Source organism: Netta rufina (assembly GCF_964035555.1).
Source record: "Netta rufina genome assembly, chromosome: 3".
Classification (NCBI taxonomy): Eukaryota; Metazoa; Chordata; class Aves; order Anseriformes; family Anatidae; genus Netta; species Netta rufina.
Window position 1 is genome coordinate 17931981 of NC_140125.1, and position 21093 is coordinate 17953073.

General features: G+C 43.5%; 1 protein-coding gene across 2 annotated transcripts; it reads right to left on the reverse strand.

Moving 5' to 3' along the window:
- Positions 1-855: 855 nt before the first annotated feature.
- FOXN2 (forkhead box N2) lies at positions 856-20217 on the reverse strand (the record flags this gene model as incomplete). 2 transcript variants are annotated; one of them, XM_084283732.1, is made up of 5 exons in its annotated part: positions 856-5435; positions 5870-5938; positions 10021-10082; positions 13971-14095; positions 19681-20217. In XM_084283732.1, the coding sequence occupies 5 exons, from the start codon at positions 20215-20217 to the stop codon at positions 4918-4920; spliced, it is 1311 nt and encodes a 436-aa protein (XP_084139858.1). In that variant the 3' UTR covers positions 856-4917. The 2 variants fall into 2 exon arrangements, with proteins under 2 accessions (XP_084139858.1, XP_084139857.1); XM_084283731.1 differs by having other exon boundaries at positions 10021-10085.
- Positions 20218-21093: the final 876 nt, after the last annotated feature.

Genomic DNA, 21093 nt, shown 5'->3' on the forward strand with positions numbered 1-21093 from the left:
TGGATAATTCTCCTGGTAATTCTGCTTAGACAAGCAGAGACAAGGGGAAAATGGGATGGCAAGCACTTCATGCCTGCTGGTGAAGAGGAGGTTCTTGCCGCCTCTATGCTTTCTGTAAGGTCTACTGTATACAGATTCAACAGACCCCATAAATCATCGCTAAATAAAAGTAAACAAATATCTAAAGTACTGAAAAAATATCAAATGAGAACTATGTAGCTTTCTTTATCAAGGGATATGTTCTTTAAATTATCCATTCCATACGACCCTGCTATCTTTGAGTTATCATACAAGCAACGTAGCTGCAGTGGTGTGGATACAGAACTAAAAAATCACAGGTACTTCATCAGGAAAAAAATAGATATTTGTTTTGCAAAAAAGCAAACAAACCCAGTGAGATGTGTCTCACAGGAGGGCAAAAGGTATGCAGTAGTATTCCTGCAATTTCAAAGATGTCAAAACGTTCCTCGAGTTCCACTAAATCTTGGCCTTAATAGGATATACTTCAAATACTATGGGCCAGTTACGGATGAACTTGTCCGAAAACAAATCCTGCTCTGAATTGATAAGGTCCCGTTACCATATAGATTACTCCCACATGCAGGCAATGTTCTAAACCAAGGCAAGAATGAATGAATTACATATATTTATTTTTTTTACCTTTTTTTTTTTCCCCCAAACTAACCCGGTTTTGTGTAAGATTGAAAGGGGAACACGGGTCTCTCAGAACACCGAGACCAATACCAAGAGGTGTTGATAAAGAGATAACACAGTGCTTTCTGTTTGTAATGCCGTTTATTTTATAAAAGCCCCTTTGATCATCTGAATGAAAAATGTGGGCAGAAAAGTCACAAATGTTATAAAACAAAGTTTATTCTGCAATATTTTGTCATAATGAATTGCATCTCTTTGGTAAAAATAAACTTTATAAACATTTTAATTAACAGAGATTAGCATACAAAAAACTAAACTTCTGTAAATATTCTTTAAAATGGGTAAAGGACTAAACTGGAGGAAAAAGGGTTAGAATTGGTCACCTACTGGCAAAATTATTCTAAACAAACCCAAGGACATTGCTTATGCTACATTAGAAACAAGCTAACGGGAACATTTTAAAAACAACTCTGGTTCATTTGATCAGAAAGCATTCTTACAATTCACTTTTAAATAAATAATAGTTACAATGAAATGGCAATTATAAAATGTTTTATATCACTATATGGCAGCAACATAATACTTTTAATTATGCACTTTTTAGTTTGAAGAAATGTACATTTATAAAACAGACTTGATAATGGCACTGGTAGCTGTGAAGAATGTGCTTTAAGATATAATGGCAGGTGCAACATTTAAAATATTCTACCTTTTCTTTTCAATAAATATTTTGACTACACCATTATTAACATGTATGAGTGTAGTTGGCTTTAACCAAAGCTTTTACTTTTCCGTCTAATATGAAGTTGCAAACCATGCAACTTCCATTTTAAAGTCGGATTTGAAAACATTTGATGCAACTTTTACAAAAGCAATAATTTAGCATTTGAGTCTGAAAGACCAGTACAGGTTTGTACAGTATTCACATCAGAATTTACCCAAAGCAGAGCAGCCTCCCTTGTACACCAGTCTCACACACTTCTCCACTGTATTTAAAGGATTGAATGTGGTTCACCAATACTTTTGTTGCCTTTTCACTGCTGCTAAAGTATATCTGAGTTGACCATTGGCATGAACATTTTACATAGGTCACTAAAAAAAGAAACAAACCCCAACAGTCAAAATAACTTTTAATTATATTCCATTTATACTATATACACCAGGCTCCTTAACTCAGGTGGCAAACAAACCCAAACCCAGTTCTAGCTACGAAAGTGAAAGGAACAGCAGCTGGTCTCCGACTACAAAGAGGGGCTGCTCCACAGCCGAGCTGGCAGCTGCTGCCTGCAAAAATGTGCAGGGAATGGCAGGGGAAAACGTGGTGCAGCACATCAGGTGCACAGAGCCGCTGCCCTCCCCATCAAAGCACGGAGAGCGTGGGGTGCGTGACTTCCCCTGCTGGACTTTCAGTTCTCTCGGGCTGTAGGGATGGATGCAGCTTTCACTGTTAACTGTTTATTAGCACGGGGTTATTGCTCATTGCACGTGGTCATTAAATGCATTGGCAGCCTCTCAGTCCCATACCTTCAGAAACGCTGAAGCCATTATCACCAGCTTCAGCCACGCTCCTAGAAATATTAACGTTCTCAGATGTTATCCAAAGCAAAAAAAAAAATCAAAACAAACCCAAGCCATGGAGCTGAGCATGACCACAGTTTCCAGAGTACCTGGATCTTGATCCAGCTTTTATTGGAAGTTAAGAGAAAAGCTGCACCCAAAGCCAGCATGACCTATATGGCACCCGCCTTCAATAGCACCCCACTGAAATCATGGCACTGAGCAGAACTGCAGCCTGCTACACTGTGATCTCTGTGTAGTTGAATCCTCATTTTCTGCATCGACACGCTCTGCCCTTTACAGTATTCCATCAAGATACAAAAGCAAACTGTGAGCAAAAAGCAGTTCCAACAAGCATTCACATCTCCACATCCAAAAATCCTACGAACCACTGCAGTTAAACTTCTTTTAAATAGCGAGTTTTCCCGTACTATCCACCAGTAACACATCCAATATCAGATCTAATCGGCTAATGCACCACTTGTGATATCCAGAAGACATACACATCTGTACAAAGTGTCCTGTTACGGGTATTAGACTAATGGGTGTTCACACGAAGCAGGAATGCATCAGAGCACTTCTCTTCCCTTTCAAGAGATAAAACAATTCATTCTTAAAACTGAAGTAATTGATTGGGGAGGGGGAAAAAAAGACCTTTTCTAGTGTTTGGTGCTTAAAAAAAAAAAAAAGTTGGCTTTTAATTCCAAAACATGCTACAAAAGAACCTCGGGTATTTCAGGCTTGATCCAACAGCCATGAAATCAGTGGGAGCACCACTATTGTCTTCAAGAGGCACTGAACCAGGCCCTCAGAGCAACAGCCCTTCAGCAGCATGGCTGTATTCATATTTAAAGGAGACAGTTTATGGCAGTACTCATGGAAAGATTGACAAATAAGAAAAAAACACTGATCTATAGAAGGCCTCCAAAGAGCCAGAAAAACACTCCACTAGGGAAAAGTTAACTTTTGGCTGAATCCAGCACTGTCTTCAACAACCAAAACAGCGGACATTGGTTTCCTACTTCTAATTCTTAACCGGCTTTGTTTGCCCAACACCTGCTGGAAACAATAGCTTAATGTGTTAGCTAAAAACTACGCCACATCACTCTACCTTTCCGGAACAGGAAAGATGACCTTGTATAGTCTTCTACGATTCTGAAACATACTTAAGGCATCCTTATACTTACAGTACTGTTAAAACCCACTCCAACAGAACTGCATACCCATTTTTGAACAGAAAACCTTTAAAAAAAATCATCAATCATCACTTATTTTAAAATTAAAAATATAAATGAGGAAAAAAAAGTTCATAATACCACTAAAGCATTTTTGGCCAAAAGATGTCTGGGAACTCTAAAGAGATTCTTTTATTGCAAAAATGAATTGTGAAGGAATTCCTTCCCAAAACAGAGAGGTCCTCCTGAGTTACGACTTACATCCAGAGGCCAAAGGCTAGCCTTGCTTGGTAGATGCACTGCATGTGGCAGGAGGCTAAAAGGACTCACAGAGCACAAGGCACGGTGATCTGGGACACAGAGGGTAGAGACAGCCAAAGACTCCCAAAATGCAAGTTCGGGTTCACTGATTCAAAAGAAAGCTATTCTACTCGGTTTCAGATTGGGGGGGGGTAAAGAGCTCTTCCAGCAGTTGTTCACAGCCTAGCCACCTGAAACCTCCGCCTCTGGCGCATTTGAAATAGGACAAGCTGCTGTGTTCTTTACTCTCTGAACCCATCTCTGTCAGTGGGGAGCAGGAGAGTTGGTGTGGCAGTGGGACAGCAGCAAAACATAACAGCTGCATTAGCAGAAGTACTCAGCAGTGGCAGTAACACCAGGGCAACACCAAGCTTGGCAAATGGCAGCTTTCACCGCTGGCTGCACCCAAGGCAGGTGTGAAATGACCCCTCCTTCTGCCACCCCCCAAGACAATTTGTCTCAAGATGAGAAGAAAAAGCTGGTTTCCTTCAGGAATCTGACCTGCATGCAGCAAGGTGGTGGTAGGGGTGCAGCAGGAAAGAAAAAGAAAGCAGAAGGTGGTATCCACCTCAGCTACCCCTTACCCGCTCTGCCAGGAAGGGTTATACTCCTTGCCTGGGGGCACTCAACGTCTTGTGAAAGCAGCTCCGGGAGTGCTGCAGTTTTTCAGCCACTTTACTGGGTGGGCTGAAACCTGCAGACCCTTGGAACTGCCTCACCAGCATTTCCATCAAAACCTGTGGCAGAAAAACAAAGAGAGGGCAAGTGGGAGGAAGCAACTGAGGCAAGAACATTTTATTTCCCTTTCTTTTTTTCTCCTCCTTTTTAATTATTGATGTGGAAGTCGGAGCCCTCAGACAGGGCAAAATTCACCTCTGCACATGGGGCCAGCAGAGATGTCAATATGATCCACAATGTGCATCTGAGCAAACATAATCTGGAAAAAAAAGTAACTATTAAGAAAAAAAAAGGAAAAAAGTGATCATTAAGAAGTATGCTTTCAGGTTTTCACAAGTCATGCATCTCTTCTAATCTGAGAAGATTAAATTATTTTTTTTTCTTTCTTTTTAGGCAGTGATTTAAAAATAAATGGCTAAATTACAGTTAGCGCCAAAAATAAAAAAGCAATGAGTCCTCTTATGGCTTTGATCTCCCTTGCGAAGGGTAAAAGTAGAAGAGTATTGCCACAATTAAAAAAAATATATGTATATATTCAACATTGACAAACAGACTATTTTTTCCTTTGCTTGTGACTGTGGGTCTTTGCAGTACTTATTAAGGAACCCAAGCACGTTCGGATGCCAGCAAGGTGGAGCAGAGACCCTGCTGCTTCTTTCAACTCCTCATCAATTTCTTGACATAACTCCTTGAGTGCTTTGTTGCTAGGCTGACTTTTCTCAGAGGTATCTACACAAGGTTGTGATGCATAGCCACTGTCTCCAAGAGGATCATCTTCATAGTCAACGTCTGTATCCACTTCGCTGTGAAATCCTTCACTGCCATCGCTTCCAGCATGGCTGTTCTTGGAGATGAATTCATATACCTCATCAACGGAGGACAAGGAAGACACACTGGACCTAGATGCGCAGCGCTGCGAACCCATGCTGCTAGCGCTGTAATTGTGATCCTCCTTTGGATCAATATTGGTGGCTGCAGAATCATTTTCTTGCAAATTTATCGAACTGGAAGGATTAAATGCGCTGCCGTAGCTTCTCTTCTTAGGTGTCTTCAGAGGCTGAGCTTTCTCACCTATTAAAAACAAAAGCAATCAGTAAGCATGTACTCCCGTGAGATGGCCTAAAAAAGAACATACCACATTTTGGATGACTGACTGCAAAGGGTAAGCTGAAAGTGAGCATGTAAGAGTTGTAACATGCCTGTGTTACTGTCACCCACAGAGGACAATGGTCCTCAGCTAATCACAAATAAAAGCTGGAGAAACAGAGAAAATCTTAGCATCTGGTACAAAGAGGATAGGGCAAGAATTTTGGAAAAAAAAATAAAAAGGAAAAAAGAGAAAGTGGTTCTATAAAACTGTAAGGGTAGCAGAAAGAATAATCAAAATTGCTTCTTGGCTGCGCTTACTATCTGCAAGCTAGACTACACTAATTTACTGAAACTTTAAAGCAAAATGTATAGCAACTGGGTAGAGGAAAGAAAACAGTAAAATGGCTTGTACTTACAGTCTAGCATCCCTTGTTCAATGGAAGTATTCAACAGCATCATCGCAGTAGCGGCATCAATATCAGATTCTGTGAAGGAGAAGCACAAAATGTTACAACTCGGGTAATATTGACAAAATGAGGTGTGTAGAATATGCAAAGAATATCTATCTGCATATGCTGGCCTACAATAATGAGCAGTGGGAAAATGTGTAAGAATTCAGATAGAGCGTGACTCCTACACAGTACAAAGTTAAGACACGGCGATCCAAGAGGAACACAATACGAGCAGTATGGTTGCAGAAGGGTCAGGTATCACAAGTATGATAACCTCACACTGCTCTCAGCCACAGCTGAAGACAAGAATCGGCACCATTACTTAGATGTCCATATGAGATGTTATTAGCAACAAGTGGCTTTTATCTATAACAGTTTAAAGAGAAAGATTATACATACGGCAAAGCAAAGCACCTAATCATCAGCTTCATACCCTCACTCCATGAATATGCAAGGCTGAAGCATGTAGTTAAATGCAGCATTAACTGAGCACACATCTTTTCTACAACCTCAGCACAAAGTGCTCTCTTTGCATTATTTTTCACACTAACGTGTGAAACGGAACACACAGAGAAGACAAAGGGGGAGATGGAACAGAACCGCTCCATCTAGAAGGCATAGAGATCTATGTAATAAACAGGCACTTGAGAAAGATCTAAATGAACAGTGGTGCTTTTAGCTATGGTGACAAACACTGCCATAAAACACTATCCTTTGCTGCACTGAGTGGATTATTTCAGCCTCCAAGAGGTAGAGAAGCTGGGCTGGAAGACACGGTGCTAGGAAGCGTCAGCAGTAAGTGGAAGTGTCTCTCCATCCTGCTCAGCTACCACTGAGGCAGGAGTTGCTGAAGTGAAACATCAGCCATCTCATTTTCAATGGCAGCCCCCCTGCCTTGTTACTGAATTTGAGGGGGACTGCAGAACTGTCCATTTGATTTTCTTATCTTACCTAATTTTTACTAACCTGACCCCATTTGAGGAGAAATTTGAAGAACACCCTGTCACCTTGCATCAACGTGGCAAACTGACGTAGCTGCTGCTTCCAGCACAGACTACAAAATACACACATTTCCCCACTGTCTTCACTTTCTATCGTTTTAAAATCAACGTACTTCAAGCTCTATTCCACTGCACTTGCACTTCTTTTATTCTCTTTTTTTTTTTTGGCAGCAGAGATACACTGAGTTGACAAGTCGTAGGTCATGATTTACTATTTATAGTACAACTGATGAAATAAAAATTAAAACCAAATAAATAAAAAAATATATTTCCATATGAAATAAGATATGGACAGTTAATTTGCTCCACTATTGTAATCAGAAGGTGAAATAGTGTGATCTCTTACTTGCTATCACAGATTTTTCCTTTTAATAAATGATGCCAGTATATAAATAAAATTTTGATAAACTGATGAGTAACGGGAGGCATTAATGAAGCACTGCAACCTACAAACAGTGGTTCTGCACGCTAGCATCCCCAAAGAAATAGTCACTGCAGCAGCAAAGGATTCCTCCCTGCCACCACAGCCCAGACAAAGCCTCTGTTTGGAGATGTGGGAGTTACCAGCTGTGGGACAGGTGGCTGCTCTGTCTTTAAAACCCTTGGTTTTGCTGCCCAGCAGTGTTTCTGCTTTGTGGCTGAAGACTAAACCCAACCTTCTGGCCTCAACAGCCTGAAGCTCCAGCAGAGAGCGGGGTGTCTGTGCTGCTGCTAAAGCCGTGCTTTGTTGGGGGCATTTTACCATCCTCGTGAAAGAGCCCTAAGGACAACGCTCTACGACAAATTAACACGTGCTCACTTTTTCTTGAAATTGGCCCTTTAAAATTTGAGCACAATTCAGTTTTCAGGACTTCTTTTGTAACTACCTTTGAAAAGGACAAGACTTAAGTGGATTAAGCTTTATTACTGAGTACAAGTGCTCAACAGGCTTCTTCTGCAGAAATGCTGTGACACCCCAGCGTGCTGCCTAGCTCCACTCTGGTGCTAAGGCCCACTACAATGTTAGAAAATGAGGAACACCTGTAAAAGCACATATGGAAAAATGAAGTAACCATCTCTGCTCAGCTGCTGTTTGTTGCTGGTTCTATTTGACTGTCAGTGTCAAACACGTTTCCAGCTTAAATTGAGTGGGCTGTTTTAACTCATGGGAAGTGAACGTAAGACAAAAGTACAGCCAAGTCCTCGCAACTCTAACAATCCTTAAAACCTGTAAGAGCAGGTAGGATCGCAGTGGGCTGAGGAAGAGGACACCAGGAAGGCAGCATTGCTGCACTCCAGCAAGGTTTCCCTGAAAATAAATGGCAAAATAACAACCAACCAACCAAGGGATGCAGAGGTAAGTATGCTGGCTAGTTACAGGTGAGAGTGACACATAGCCCTCGGTCCCAATTGTGAGATTCAAACTGGGTTTCAGCAGGAAACTGCTCCTGCTAGGGCCTCAGCAAGGCACCTCCACCTGCGAGTGTCCAGAATTAAAATTAAAAAATCCCCTTGTTTCTCAGGAGCAGCATCTCCTTGGGTTTGTCTGTGTTGAAAAAGTGCAAGAGTGGCTACATGGACATCCCCTGCTTAGCTTGCATGCTGCTGCTGGTGTAGCTGTGACGAGCTGTGCAGTTTTGCAGCTGCTGACGATGACTGTGCTGAACAACCACACGTCACCACGGGTCCACTACCAGCAGTGCTGGCTGCCACAAGGGCAATCAGGAGGGATGGGCGTGTTCTGAAACACCCTTCAGACACCTGCAGTCAGCTATGTGTAACGTCATAAATGAGGAAATGACTTGGACTATGGAGTTCTAGCTCTAGCTAGAAGAGATCATAGAATCACCACAGAATCACCGAACAATTTAGGCTGGAGAAGACTTAATCATCAAGTCGAACCATCAGCCTGACCTACCGAGTCCCATCACTAAACCGTGTCCCTTAGTGTCACGTCCACACATCTCTTAAATACCTCCAGGGATGGAGACTCCACTACTTCCCTGGGCAGCCTGTGCCAATGCTTGACAGCCCTTTCTGAAGGAATTCTTCCTAATATCCAATCTAAACCTCCCTTGACACAACTTGAGACCATTTCCTTGAGTCCTATTCCTGGGAAAAGAGACTGACACCCTTTTGCTACAGCCTCCTTTCACGTAATAGTAGAGAGTAATGAGATCTCCCCTCACCCTCCTTTTTTCTCCAGGAAGGAGGACCCCAGTTCCACCAACCACTCCTCGTATGTCTCATTTTCTAGATCCTTCACCAACTTTGCTGCTCTTCCCTTAACACGTTCCAGCATCTCTCGTAGTGAGGGGCCCAAAGCTGAGCACAGTACTCGAGGTGCAGCCTCACCAGAGCAGAGTACAGGGGATGATCACCTCCCTGCTCCTGCTGGCTGCACTATTCCTGATACAAGCCAGGATGCCGCTGGCCTTCTTGGCCACCTGGGCACACTGCCAGCTCATGTTCAGCTGGATGTTGACCATCATCCCCCCAGGTCCCTTTTTCCTGAGCTACTTTCCTGCCAAGCTTTCCCAGCCCCGCATTGCTGCATGGGGGTGCACTCAATCCCCTCAGCCAGATCACTGATAGAAATGTTAAACAAAACTGGCTCCACGATGGAGCCCTGGGCAATACCACCAGTAATGAGCCACCACCTGGCTCAAACTCCCTTCAGTGTGACTCCTTGAGCCCAGCCACACCACTCCTCATGGTCATATCCCCAGCACAACTCAGTCCTATCCAACCTTCCTCCTCCACCTTTCAGTGACTGCAGTTAAAATAATGGTTATACATCATCCCTAACTACAGGGAAACCCCAGTGTTTGTACCTTTCTAATTGTTTTTCTACAGAACAATTCAGTCGTAAAGAAGGTCATATTTGAGACTGATGTGTCTGCTAAATACCTTGCTGGCAAAACAACAACACTTTTACAATGTGAAATTCATCTTATGGATTTAAACTCAATACACAAGTCACTAACATCACAAGCACACATTCTATTAAATATGTTTTTTTGTAATCCAACAGACCCTTCAGAAAATGGTCCATACACAAAATCAGCTGGGGTTCAGACTATGCTTGTGACTAGCAAAAACAGCAGAGCAAAATGAAAAAAAATTAATGTTTACCTTTGAGGGATCGGCCATGATTCTGCTTAAGTACTGAAGTTAAGTAGTGAGGAGACGATGACCTACTGAAAAGAAATTCAACAAGTCAAAACCAACCCCTAATTTGCTGAATAATTTGTACAAAGTACATTAGACACAACGCCATAAACATAGAAAGATTTAAAAAAAAAAAACAAAAAACCACACTATATCTTGGTGGATAAACCAAACAGGCAGCCATTTCTCTTTCCCTCAGTAGATGGCCTGACACACTGATCATTACACATTGTTTATGTAGCACAGGGAGCAATCAGCAGCACTTGGAAAAACACCCCAACACACACACTGAGGAAGAGTTTTGTTGGCAAGAGATACTAACTTCTACAAATCTACAAATAAAGGCTGGATATTAAATATAAGTGTGTGTGTGTGTGTGTGTAAAACCCACACGTGAACACAATGTTAGCTTACACAGACACCTGGAGCCCAAGAGCAGCAGAAGAGATGAGAACCAGTTGTGTTTGTTGTTCTTTGAAGTGATGGTAACAGATTATAAGAGATTAGCAAAAACGAAATATAGCGCTGTGCAAAAAGCTGGGGAAGAACAACAAAAACAACAACAAAGGCATCTGCTGATTCTGAAGTTAGCAGAAGCTGGGCTGTTTTGCTGGTCATGTTAGTTGTTTTTTTTTTTGCATTATCAGGCCAACTTTCGTCTGGCAGAGTACCATTTAACACACTGCAGAACAAAAAGCTGGGCTATACATCCAGCCCTAAGTATTCAGTTCATTATAAATGCATTAGCAAACTGAAATGCATGAAATAAAAACAGTGCACAACCTTTAAAATTCCATGAAACACCAAAAAACATTTTTAATTCTTCTACTTGTACTGTAAAGGGTGACGAACAGATTTTGGCAAGCCCAATCTGTAAAAGCTACCTCATAGCATCAATAGCATCTTTACGTTGAATCCTAAACAAAATATTTTTCACTGGTCTCTGGCCTGCTGCTGCAGCTGTGCATACCTTGGACCCCTGAACTCAACTACTCTGCACAGCTTTTTATGAGGGATGCCCACTTAATGCCACCATGGCTCAGATTTGCCCTCAATGATCCAAACTCAGCTTGCCATTGGTAACAGCTCCAAGGGTCATTGCAGTACGGACTGTGAATGGCAAGGAGATAGTGCACAAATTGAAGTAAGCTGACTTGAGATGCGTCATCTGAGCTACATAAGGAGCTCTGGTTGCAATGTAGACTGCCTGGCATTGGTAAGCAAAGCTAATGAAAAGGAGAGTAACGTTTAGCCTCTTCCAATGGGGTAACCGCAGTGAAAAAGATTCAGCACAGTTTGCAGATTCAGTTTGCACAGTTCAATGCAAGCATCCAAAACTCCAGTTCACTCTCTCTTATGTTTTCTTGTGGGGGTGATGGAGTGCTGAGAGATCCAAAACCAGAAAAAGAGAAAAAAATCAAAAGGAGAGGAATGTACCCAGCCCAACACAGCTGGCTCTGTAGTCTTCAGGTCAAGTGTACAAATAGATGCTAAATATCTTCATCCTTTCATTTGAGCTCAGATCCTTCAGGAACAATATACACAGAGCTTTACTGGATCAAATTAACACTTAGTGTATTGATTAAGATAATCTATGCATATGCATGAGGCATTTGCAAGATGAAGATCGTGGCAGCGTCTAGAGTGCAGTGATACAATACAGGTACTAGAAGCAGGACGCAGTTAGTGGCCTAGCACCAACCTGTTGAACAAGCTACACAGAAATAAAATGCACCAGCCATGTCAATCACCTACTATAATACAAGCTTCCACTTAACTAGACACAGATTACAGTTTCGGAAAGCTTCTGATCAAAGCAACACTTTAAATTTTATTTTAGAGTGCTGTTGAATGATAGGTATATTCCCCACGAACACACTGTAAAATAATTATGAACACAAGCACTCCCACAGAAAAATTCAGAGACTCTCGCAGTTGAATTCTAGCATTGCCCCGGAGTTAAATTTGGATGGCTGTTCCCAGTCTCTCTCCAACTGTTCCTTTGGGCTTCCTCTTTCCCTCCACATACAAGCCAACGTCTTGGGGCCCTTCCCCAGAATTAAGCCAGAATTTAAATCTAAACTCAATTTTTTTTAAACATGGAAGGGAGAAAAAAATTGTTTTTCTGCCTATAAGCTAAAGTCTTAGACGTGTTTTTGTTATTAAAAGGAAAAAAGATAGCTTTCATTAGGAATAAGTCAAGTGTCTTAAACTGCCGCTTTATTTTACTGTTCTTACAAATACAGGCACTACAAAATCCGTCATGTTTTTAAGTCAGTGGAAGGTAGTTTTGCCATGTGTCTTTATGAGGACCAGGATTTCCTTGTGATTTGCAACTGTTGGCAAGTGTGATTAATCCTTCCATTTAAGAAAAAAGTTATCAATTTGAAGCTGTTGGTTTTGAAGTCTTGGTCTTGCCGGTACTTCAGCACTCACTGAGATAAAATCTCTCCTCCTTCCCTACACCTAATTTCACTGTGTTGTTTTTATACAAAGTTAATCATACTTCAGTGCTTATATCACGGGACTGACCTTGAACATGCTGGATACACTAAACACGTATCTGGGCAAAGCTGTCTACAGCCCGCCCTAGGCTGAGTCTCATTTGATCCCCTGCTCCTTTGGCTGAAGAGAGAACCTCCAGGGATCCCTTCCAACTATTTTTGCAGCTTGTAAGGTGCAAGCCCAACCCTAAAAGCCCCTTCTATGTGAACCTTCAATTGCTGCAAACAGCTATGGCTCACATGGTGGTGTCAGATCCCAGGGTCAACGTCCTGTGAGACTCATAGAAAGTTCTGCTAAATGCTCAGTTTTACATCCTGCTTCAGTAATCCCAGTTCCTCCTGTTTGTTAAGGGAACTCCTTGCAGTAAGGCAAGGCAGAGGGCAATGTTCAGACATCATAATTATCTCTCATCTCACTCAAATCATTTGCCGAACTAGATAAACTGGCCACTTGCCTACCTAACTCCTGATCTCAGCAGCAGCAGCGCATTCCTATTTGCTTTCTGTCCTCCCACTCTCCATGCCACCTCCAAGTGCTTACTCAGGCTGACATTCCTCTTCCTGTACCAAGAATGCATGACACTGACTTGAAATTCTCTCAAAGCTATTGCCTAATCTTAAAATGCATCAAATGAGGAAGCCTTGATTTGAGAAGCGTAGCAGATTCCACCTCGCATGACGTTCAGGGTAAAGACTTTTCTTCCCATCCCCACTGCAAAATGTTTTCCCACTGCAAATGGCTCGGTGAAAAACATGACTCTCAGACCAGCAGTCGACTCTTAGAAATCAGTGAGAAAAACAGTGCCTGTTTGCAAAGTCCCTCAACAAAGGCAGCATATACCTCAACATTAATTGTTCTTGTCTGGGTTATTCCAGCCAGGACCCCTGGCGAGACACAATAGAAGGGTAAAAAAAAAAAAAAAAAACATCAGTAGAAGGAAGATGAAAGAATATTTAAGAGAAAGCCAACCCACTGCCCAAATGGGGGAGGGGAGACAGGCATGGAAAATTAATAAGACCCAGAAAGAAAGAAAAAAAAGGGGAAAAAACCATGAATCTGGAATAAAATATAAAGTTTACTAAATATTTGCTGCAGAAAGAGGAGGAAAACCTGACCTCCATGGCTATGAAATCAGTGCCTCCCCACTTCTCTCTCTTCTTAGTTATAAAGGAGACTGGGAGACCAACCTGAGATCTATGACTCCATGATCTGCTATCTGGGAGGTCTGAGCTCATTACACTCTTCTCTAGCCAGTTTCCCTGCCTGTCTATCCAGTTCACCAAAGTTCTACTCCAATTTTTCTTCCCATGGAAGTCAGTAACAATACATCAACAGCTTATGTGGGCATTTCCTCTGCTAGGTGGGTGACTGTACCTGCATGCTGCACTTGTAAGAGAAAATTCACCTACCTTGGTGGTGATGCTGGTGGAGTATAAAACGCAAGTGCTGAGGGAAAAGGCTGTTTCTTCAGTGCTTGAACAAGATTAGGCTTATATTCTGGATCAACACACCATAACGAACCTTTTCCATTCACCTGCAAGGAAGAAGCATTGCCAATTAGAACATCCAGGGACCAAGTTATTTCATATTCCCAAGACACAGCAAAGTGTGATAATGTAGGCACCACTTCAGTGCTGGTGACGTACAGCACCCTCACGTGGCTCCTTGATCTGCATGGATGAATGCGATGAGTGTGCAGCCTTGAGACCCCTGTTACATGGTATGGAAACGTCTGTCTTGCAGCTTGGGATACCATTTCCAAAGCCCCTTCTTTAAAACCCTGTTTTCTTTCAAGTTTGTTGACTGAAAGCTGTAAATTTTATTTAAACACTTCATCAACACCAAAGCCAAAGAGCCTTCCCCTTAATGGAGATAATGGCAACATACTCATTTAACTTTATTCCATCTGTAAAAGCAATTTGTTGGATGCTCAGCTACAAATTGGATTACCATATTCACACTTCTTCAAAATCTGAAAACCTAACTAATTCATGTATTTTTGATGCACCTGATGATGTTAGCACTGCTGTGCCCATCATTCCTGATGTTAAATTTGATATTGCAAAAGTCAAGCAGAGCCATAGGAACTCACCCCACCAGCAAACCTGCTCTGCACTGTTTTATCTATGACTTTAGGCAAGCACTTCTACTTGATACCCAATTCAGTTTAACTGCAGGCTGCAGCCAGAAAGGGGCTACTTTCCCTCTTTCATCTTCCCAGCCACTTACTTCCACCAGCTTGCTGACCTGACAAAACACCACCATAATTTTTAGTGGGTGCTCTGCACGCGAGCTGAACGAGTGCACACCCTGAAGCAATACAAATGTTCAACCCAGTGCAAGAGGCAATAAGCAGGGTGACTAAATAAAGCATGGAATCATCTCAGCTTTAAAACAAACTATCAGTATTCCTGGAAGAGGTCTAACCACAGAAACAGAAGTGACAGCGTATGGGTTGAGCCTAAGTAGCCTGTGCAACCAAAGACCACTTGAACTCAGCCATTTGTCCTAGCAGATAAAGCCTAGACAAGCCAGGATGTTAAATTGCCTTCAGAGGTTACTATTTCATGTCAATAGTGCCATCTTTTTCTGCATCTTTCTAATGCTCCTAATTTGACTTGCAGTATTTTATCTAAGCAAATTAAAAAAAAAAAAATTGGAAACAAAAATATTCTGGCATTTTGAAATGTTGGACTGTGTTGTGATGACAAAGTTCCCAGGCCCCAGAATTTCTCAGGGCTTGATTAAAGCAACTGATGCTGGAAACAAGATGCCCCTCATCATGCAGCTTTGTCCTTTGACCTTTCAAAAAAACAAAAACGGGAGTTAGGGGGGAAGGGATAGCACTGATAAAATATGGACTAGTGCTCTGATGTATTTATACCCAAAAAAGGGCCATGGGAAGTGATTCTCCTTAGGAGGATATGCTGTGGAGAGACAGCATGTGGAGAGATGGCCACCAGGAGCAGCTGGAGAAGCTACCACAACCAGCAGCTTGCCTATATCTGGGCACACAACACTGGCCCAAGCATTGACTGTTCTTTTCTATGGAAAATAAAGCAAATCAACTCCAAAGGCAGTTTCGGTTACTCTGTTTGTGTTCACCTGGTTCTGGGGGAAAACACCTGCACTAGGAGCAGCCCAGCAGGAGCTGCAGCCTTCAGCAGCTGTTTGTTCCCAGCTTCCACTCAGCACGGGGCACCCCATGCAGCTCCCACCAGTTGCTTCCACTGGAACTGGGTGAATCACTGGGAAATCCTGTGCGTGTGTGGAAGATGTATCTTGAAGTTTATGAGGTAACAGACAGCTCTCTTCTGTCCCTGCAGGTCTGTAGATATATTCTGCACCTGGGACGGGGCAATCCTGGATATATGTACAGACGGGGGGATGAGGGGGTGTAAAGCAGCCCCACAGAAAGGGATCGGGGGGTTTTGGTCGATGGCAAGTTGCCTGTGAGCCAACTGTGTGCCCTGGCAGCCAAAAGGGCCAACCATGTCCTGGGGTGCATCAAGCATGGCATTGCTGGCCAGCTGAAGGGAGCAACTGTCCCCTCTGCTCTGCACTGGTGGGGTCTCACCCTGAGGTGAGAGGTGGGCACCACAGCATAAGGAGGAAACAAAACTATTAGAGAGTGTCCAAAGAAGGGCTACGAAGATGGTGAAGTGCCTAGAGGGCAAGGTGTATGAGGAGCAGCTGAGGGCCCTGGGTTTGTTCAGCCCTGAGCAGAGCAGGCTGAGGGGAGGCCTCATGGCGGCCTGCAGCTCCCTCACAAGGGGAGCGGAGGGGCAGGCGCTGAGCTCTGCTCTCTGGGGACAGCCACAGGACCCGAGGGGACGGCATGGAGCTGGGACAGGGGAGGGTCAGGCTGGGGGTTAGGGAAAGGGTCTGCACCCAGCGGGTGGTTGGGCACTGGGACAGGCTCCCCAGGGAAGGAGAAAGGGAGGTTTGTTGAAGATATTCAAACCCTGTCCCTGTCAAGTAAACCTCGGCAAACAACCTGCACATGATAGCACCACAGTTAAGTCCGTACAGAAAGAGTAATGTATATTTTAGCAGAGCAGAGATCTGATGTGCACACACCCTGCTGCCATGGCACAAGAAGTTCCTCTTGTCGAGCACTGGCTCCTGAGACATCCCAAAGCAGCTACTTTCCCTTATGACTCTTCAACTCGTTTTACCACCATCACTATGCAAAAGCACACAGCTTTTTTACGTAACTGGCAACAAGGGCAGAGGAAGAAGCTTTCACACCCCTCTACAAACCCCAAGGGCACGTGCCCTGTCACTTTTCCCTGCGGGAGAGCTCCCAGCACTGTCTCACATTTCATGCCAGCCCAGGGGAATGGGAACACCTCCGGGGTGACCCCACCGGGCTGCAACCCGAGCCCCTGCGCCTGCTGCCAGCTGCCCTTTCACCACATGACTTTCAGTATCGACCCCGCCACCGTGTCTGCTTGGAGAGGAAAAAAAACAACTAACCAAACAACAACAAACGTAACGTCAAATATTTTTCAGCAGTGCAAGCCATGGCAGCCTTCCCCCGCAATCCATGCTGGTTGCCATCTAGAGAGCGTCCCTGAGTGACTGCAGCCTGCTGCCACGGGCAGGGTGGATGCACGTAGCCAATTTATATTAATGTATGGACAAACAGCAGCCTTCCACAGCTACGTCTGTAACAAGATGTGGTGCAGCCCAGTAAAAATAGATCTGTGGAGCGAAAGAGTCGTTGCTGAACAATCGCCCACGCTAGACGTGTCTGGGAGGTCTCACTTCACATCAGCTCAAGCAGAGACTTGTGGACGATGTCCATCAGCAGTCAGGGCACAGTGAGCGTGCTTCCACAGCCTGCTTGCCAGCTTAGCATCAGCCACAGTGAACACAGTTCACATGTTCCAGAACTGCCCTGCATGGATGGTAATGTAGAAAATGAGGAGACACTGCAGATTCTCATAGCTGATGACTGGCTGGCAGCAAAAGCCAGTGAACTATCAGAAAACTGAGCGTTTCACAGGGTGCAAAGGGCACAGATCCTTCCCTTTCAGATACTGACACTCTTCCAATATGAGAGGCAGACTTGTTTGAGAGCCAGAAAAGGCTTTAAAATCCTTCTTATCCTGCTCCCTTACTCTGCTCCTCTGATGCAATCTGTCACAGGCATCTCTTCTTCTGTGGGCACTCAGGATAGCAGAAAACCAATCATGTACTCTCTTCCAGAAAACAATTAAGATGTCATTAGCAAAGAAAAAAATGGAAGAGGACAAATTACCTTGCTCTCTTTGAGAAGCCCACAGAGGCATCACTAGCACGTGGTTACAGATAATACAATCAGCTACACCAAGCTTGTAAGCTAGTGCTGCTTGCTACAAGAAGTCACACCTTAGGAGCACAGCCAAAGGGGTCCGCAGCGTCAACGTGATCCTCCTCCATTTGGTACATGGATATATATATCCATATCCTCCACTGATACCTGCTGAGTGCAAGGCTCTACACGGAGGACCTCCACCTACCTTGAGAGGCTGTCAGACATGCCAAACACTGCATGCATTTCTGATAACAAGCCTATTGCCACTTAGGCTGATGTCCAAGCACACGGGTTCAGGGTTTGTTAGTTGACTTTAGGGCAGGGTGAGGGGGGTGAACACTGTTCCGTTTTGTTTTGTTTCCAGATTCAGAGCTGCCTTCTTGAGGAACAGGATGGGAAATGAGAGAGGAAGGAAGGAAATCACTAATAAAATCATTCAAGTCAGTAGAAGAAACAAGCTATACAGAAATAAGTATTCGTGACTTTAAGGAGTAGATCTTTACATGTAGTTTGTCTCAAAAAGACTGCAGACACAGTTATGACAGCACCATTACAACAGAGGTGAAAGCACAAAAACACTACAGTATACTAAACACAGGAATAAAGAAGACTGTTTGAAAGCTCAATCTGTGCTAAGAGAAGATCACAATCGAAAAGTCAGTGTAATATACAAAATAGCTTTCAGACTGAGAAACACACCTTATCACAGCGCTTCCATTATTTTCCTACAATAATTCAGATGCTTTTCCTAGTAAAAAGTTTAACGGAACAGCAAGCAAATAAGTGAGCTGAGGTATGTGAGAGTACAGGACAGGAAAATACAATTTGAACAGAATTTATTGGAAATGGGTTAATAAATAGGAAATATTGGCATCAATGAGTTCAGCACAACACCAAGAAATTTGAAAGATACCCGAATTCATGGTAGGTCTGTGCAATCTTAGTTTGAGCTATTATTTTCCTGACGCAGTTCCCAAAGCACAGCCTGCCACTATGCCACCCATGTCCTGCAGTCTGCATCTTCCAGTTACTTTCATGTTGTTCCCACTGGTGGAGCAGTGACTGTGTGTATTCACACGTGCGTGGAGGTGGGAAGAGGACAAACATCCTCGAGCTCTGCAGCTTGGCACCTCCCACCAGCAGCAACCATGGGCTGCTGGAGGAAAACACCTCCGTGGGTTACAACACACTTGCTGTAGGTACAAACTCCAGTTTCAACTGCAAGGCTGGCACCTCTGCTGAACTCACACAGAGCTCTGCAGAGCTTACACTTGTACAGTTACTCCAACAATAGACTGCTTTGGCAGGTACCCTAATGATTATATCCTCCCTAGCAATGAGGGTACCACGTGTCAATTCCAAACATCATTATATGACCCAGTTCAGAAAATTAGCACAGGCAAAAGATTGTTTTATTTGCTTTTTAAATTTATCCTCAAACAAATAAGTCCCTTTAAAGAAAAAAAGGCACAAGACATCCTAGAATAGACGTCTAAAACATCAAGCTGACTATTATAGCCTAGCAAAATTTTAAGTAGAAACAAGGCCCTTTACAATAACACACCAGCCAGCTTTGTAAAGGATCCATCACAGTTAGCTCTACCCAGCTTAGTACTAAATAAAAACACAGGGTGACAGAAGTGACTTGGACACTTGTGGTATTTCCAAACTATCCCTGGTCATAAGTAAAGTGTTAAAGGATTTCAATATACAACTGTTTCACACATGGGAGGAGGGGAGTCCATGAAAATAACAGGGTTTTCTTAATTTCCTTGTGAATTTCAAGCTCTACTCAACTCCCTCCCCCCAGGCCTCACCTTGCCATGGCTTCTCTCCACCTTTCGGAAACATTTGTTCAAGGAGAGGTTGTGTCGGACAGAGTTCTTCCACCCCGTCGGTGCTGTGGCAAAGTAGGGGAAGCGCTCCAGGATCCAGCTGTAGATTTCTTTGACTGGGAGGCTCTTGTTGGGGGAGTGCTCGATGGCCATATAGATGAGGAGGCTGAAGGAATAAGGGGGTTTGGAAGTCGATGATTTTTTCTCTGGGTTCTGGTAGCAGGACGGCGAGAAGGATGGCACGCTGTCACCCTCTATGTCATACAAAGGGCTAACAATTGGAAGACCCTCGCTTCCAAGGCTGAAGTTTGTGAGAAGATTAGTACTTTCGTGCAGCCAGTTCAAATTCGTGAGTTCATCATCAGTTGAATCGCTGTCCACCACTGTGGCCTTGGGCCTCCCAGCATCTCCTGCTTCAGGCAAACTTCCCATCCTGTGGACCTGCCTTAGTCCTGCAGCTTTTTCTGCTCCTGGCGTTTTAGCTTTCCTGTCCGGAGTCATTCCAGTGACTGGACCCATTTAGCTTTATTGGTCTGCAACAGAGGAGAAAAATCAATGCAAAACTTCAAAATCACGTTCAGTGTCAGCCCAAGCTGAAAAATTCCCAAGGAAACATGACACTATACTGACCCATGCTGTGGTCACTGAGGAGAGACAGGGTTAAAAAAAAAAAAAACAAAAACCTCTTGTAAACCCTTTTATCTCCCCCGGCTTACAGCCAGAACTCACGGTAAGCCCTTGGAAACTGCTCTACTTGTCTTGAAATTTCAGTTTGGACACCGAAATAACAGCTATCGGTGTCAACATCTGAAAGAGACCTCAACAGGTAGGATCTAAACCATTCTGTTCTCACATTAAGTCTTTAATTATATTCATTACATTGTAAATTAACCCTATTTAGAAGTGCTTGCTTTTGATTCCTGGAGAGGAAAAAATAAGTTGCAGATCTTAAATAGCAGACAGTCAACTTGCGGTCCTGGTGCAAATTACGTCTGTACAACCCCCTGCAAGTCCCAGTCATTCCTAGGCACTCCCTCACACTGCAGAGCTTTAAAACAAGCCACCAAGCAAACCGCTATGCTAACAGCTGCATTTTTCTGCTGATGTAACCATGTCACAGCCTCGCTGCACCTAAAGCTTTGGCCAACACAGCTGTATCAGAAGCACAGATCACTTTACACACGTGGCTATACCAGCCTCCTATAAATGTAAGGCTCTCCAGCTACTGATGCAGAAGTCATCTCATCAGGCAGTGCAACGCACATTAGTGATGTCTTCTTACATTTTTTTGTAGTATTTGCATGAACACGTGGCTTTGTGCACTTGGATCTTCTCCTGCAGAGGACATGGAGACAAGGACCCGCTCAGCCTCGTACGAGGGCAAACTGTCAGAGC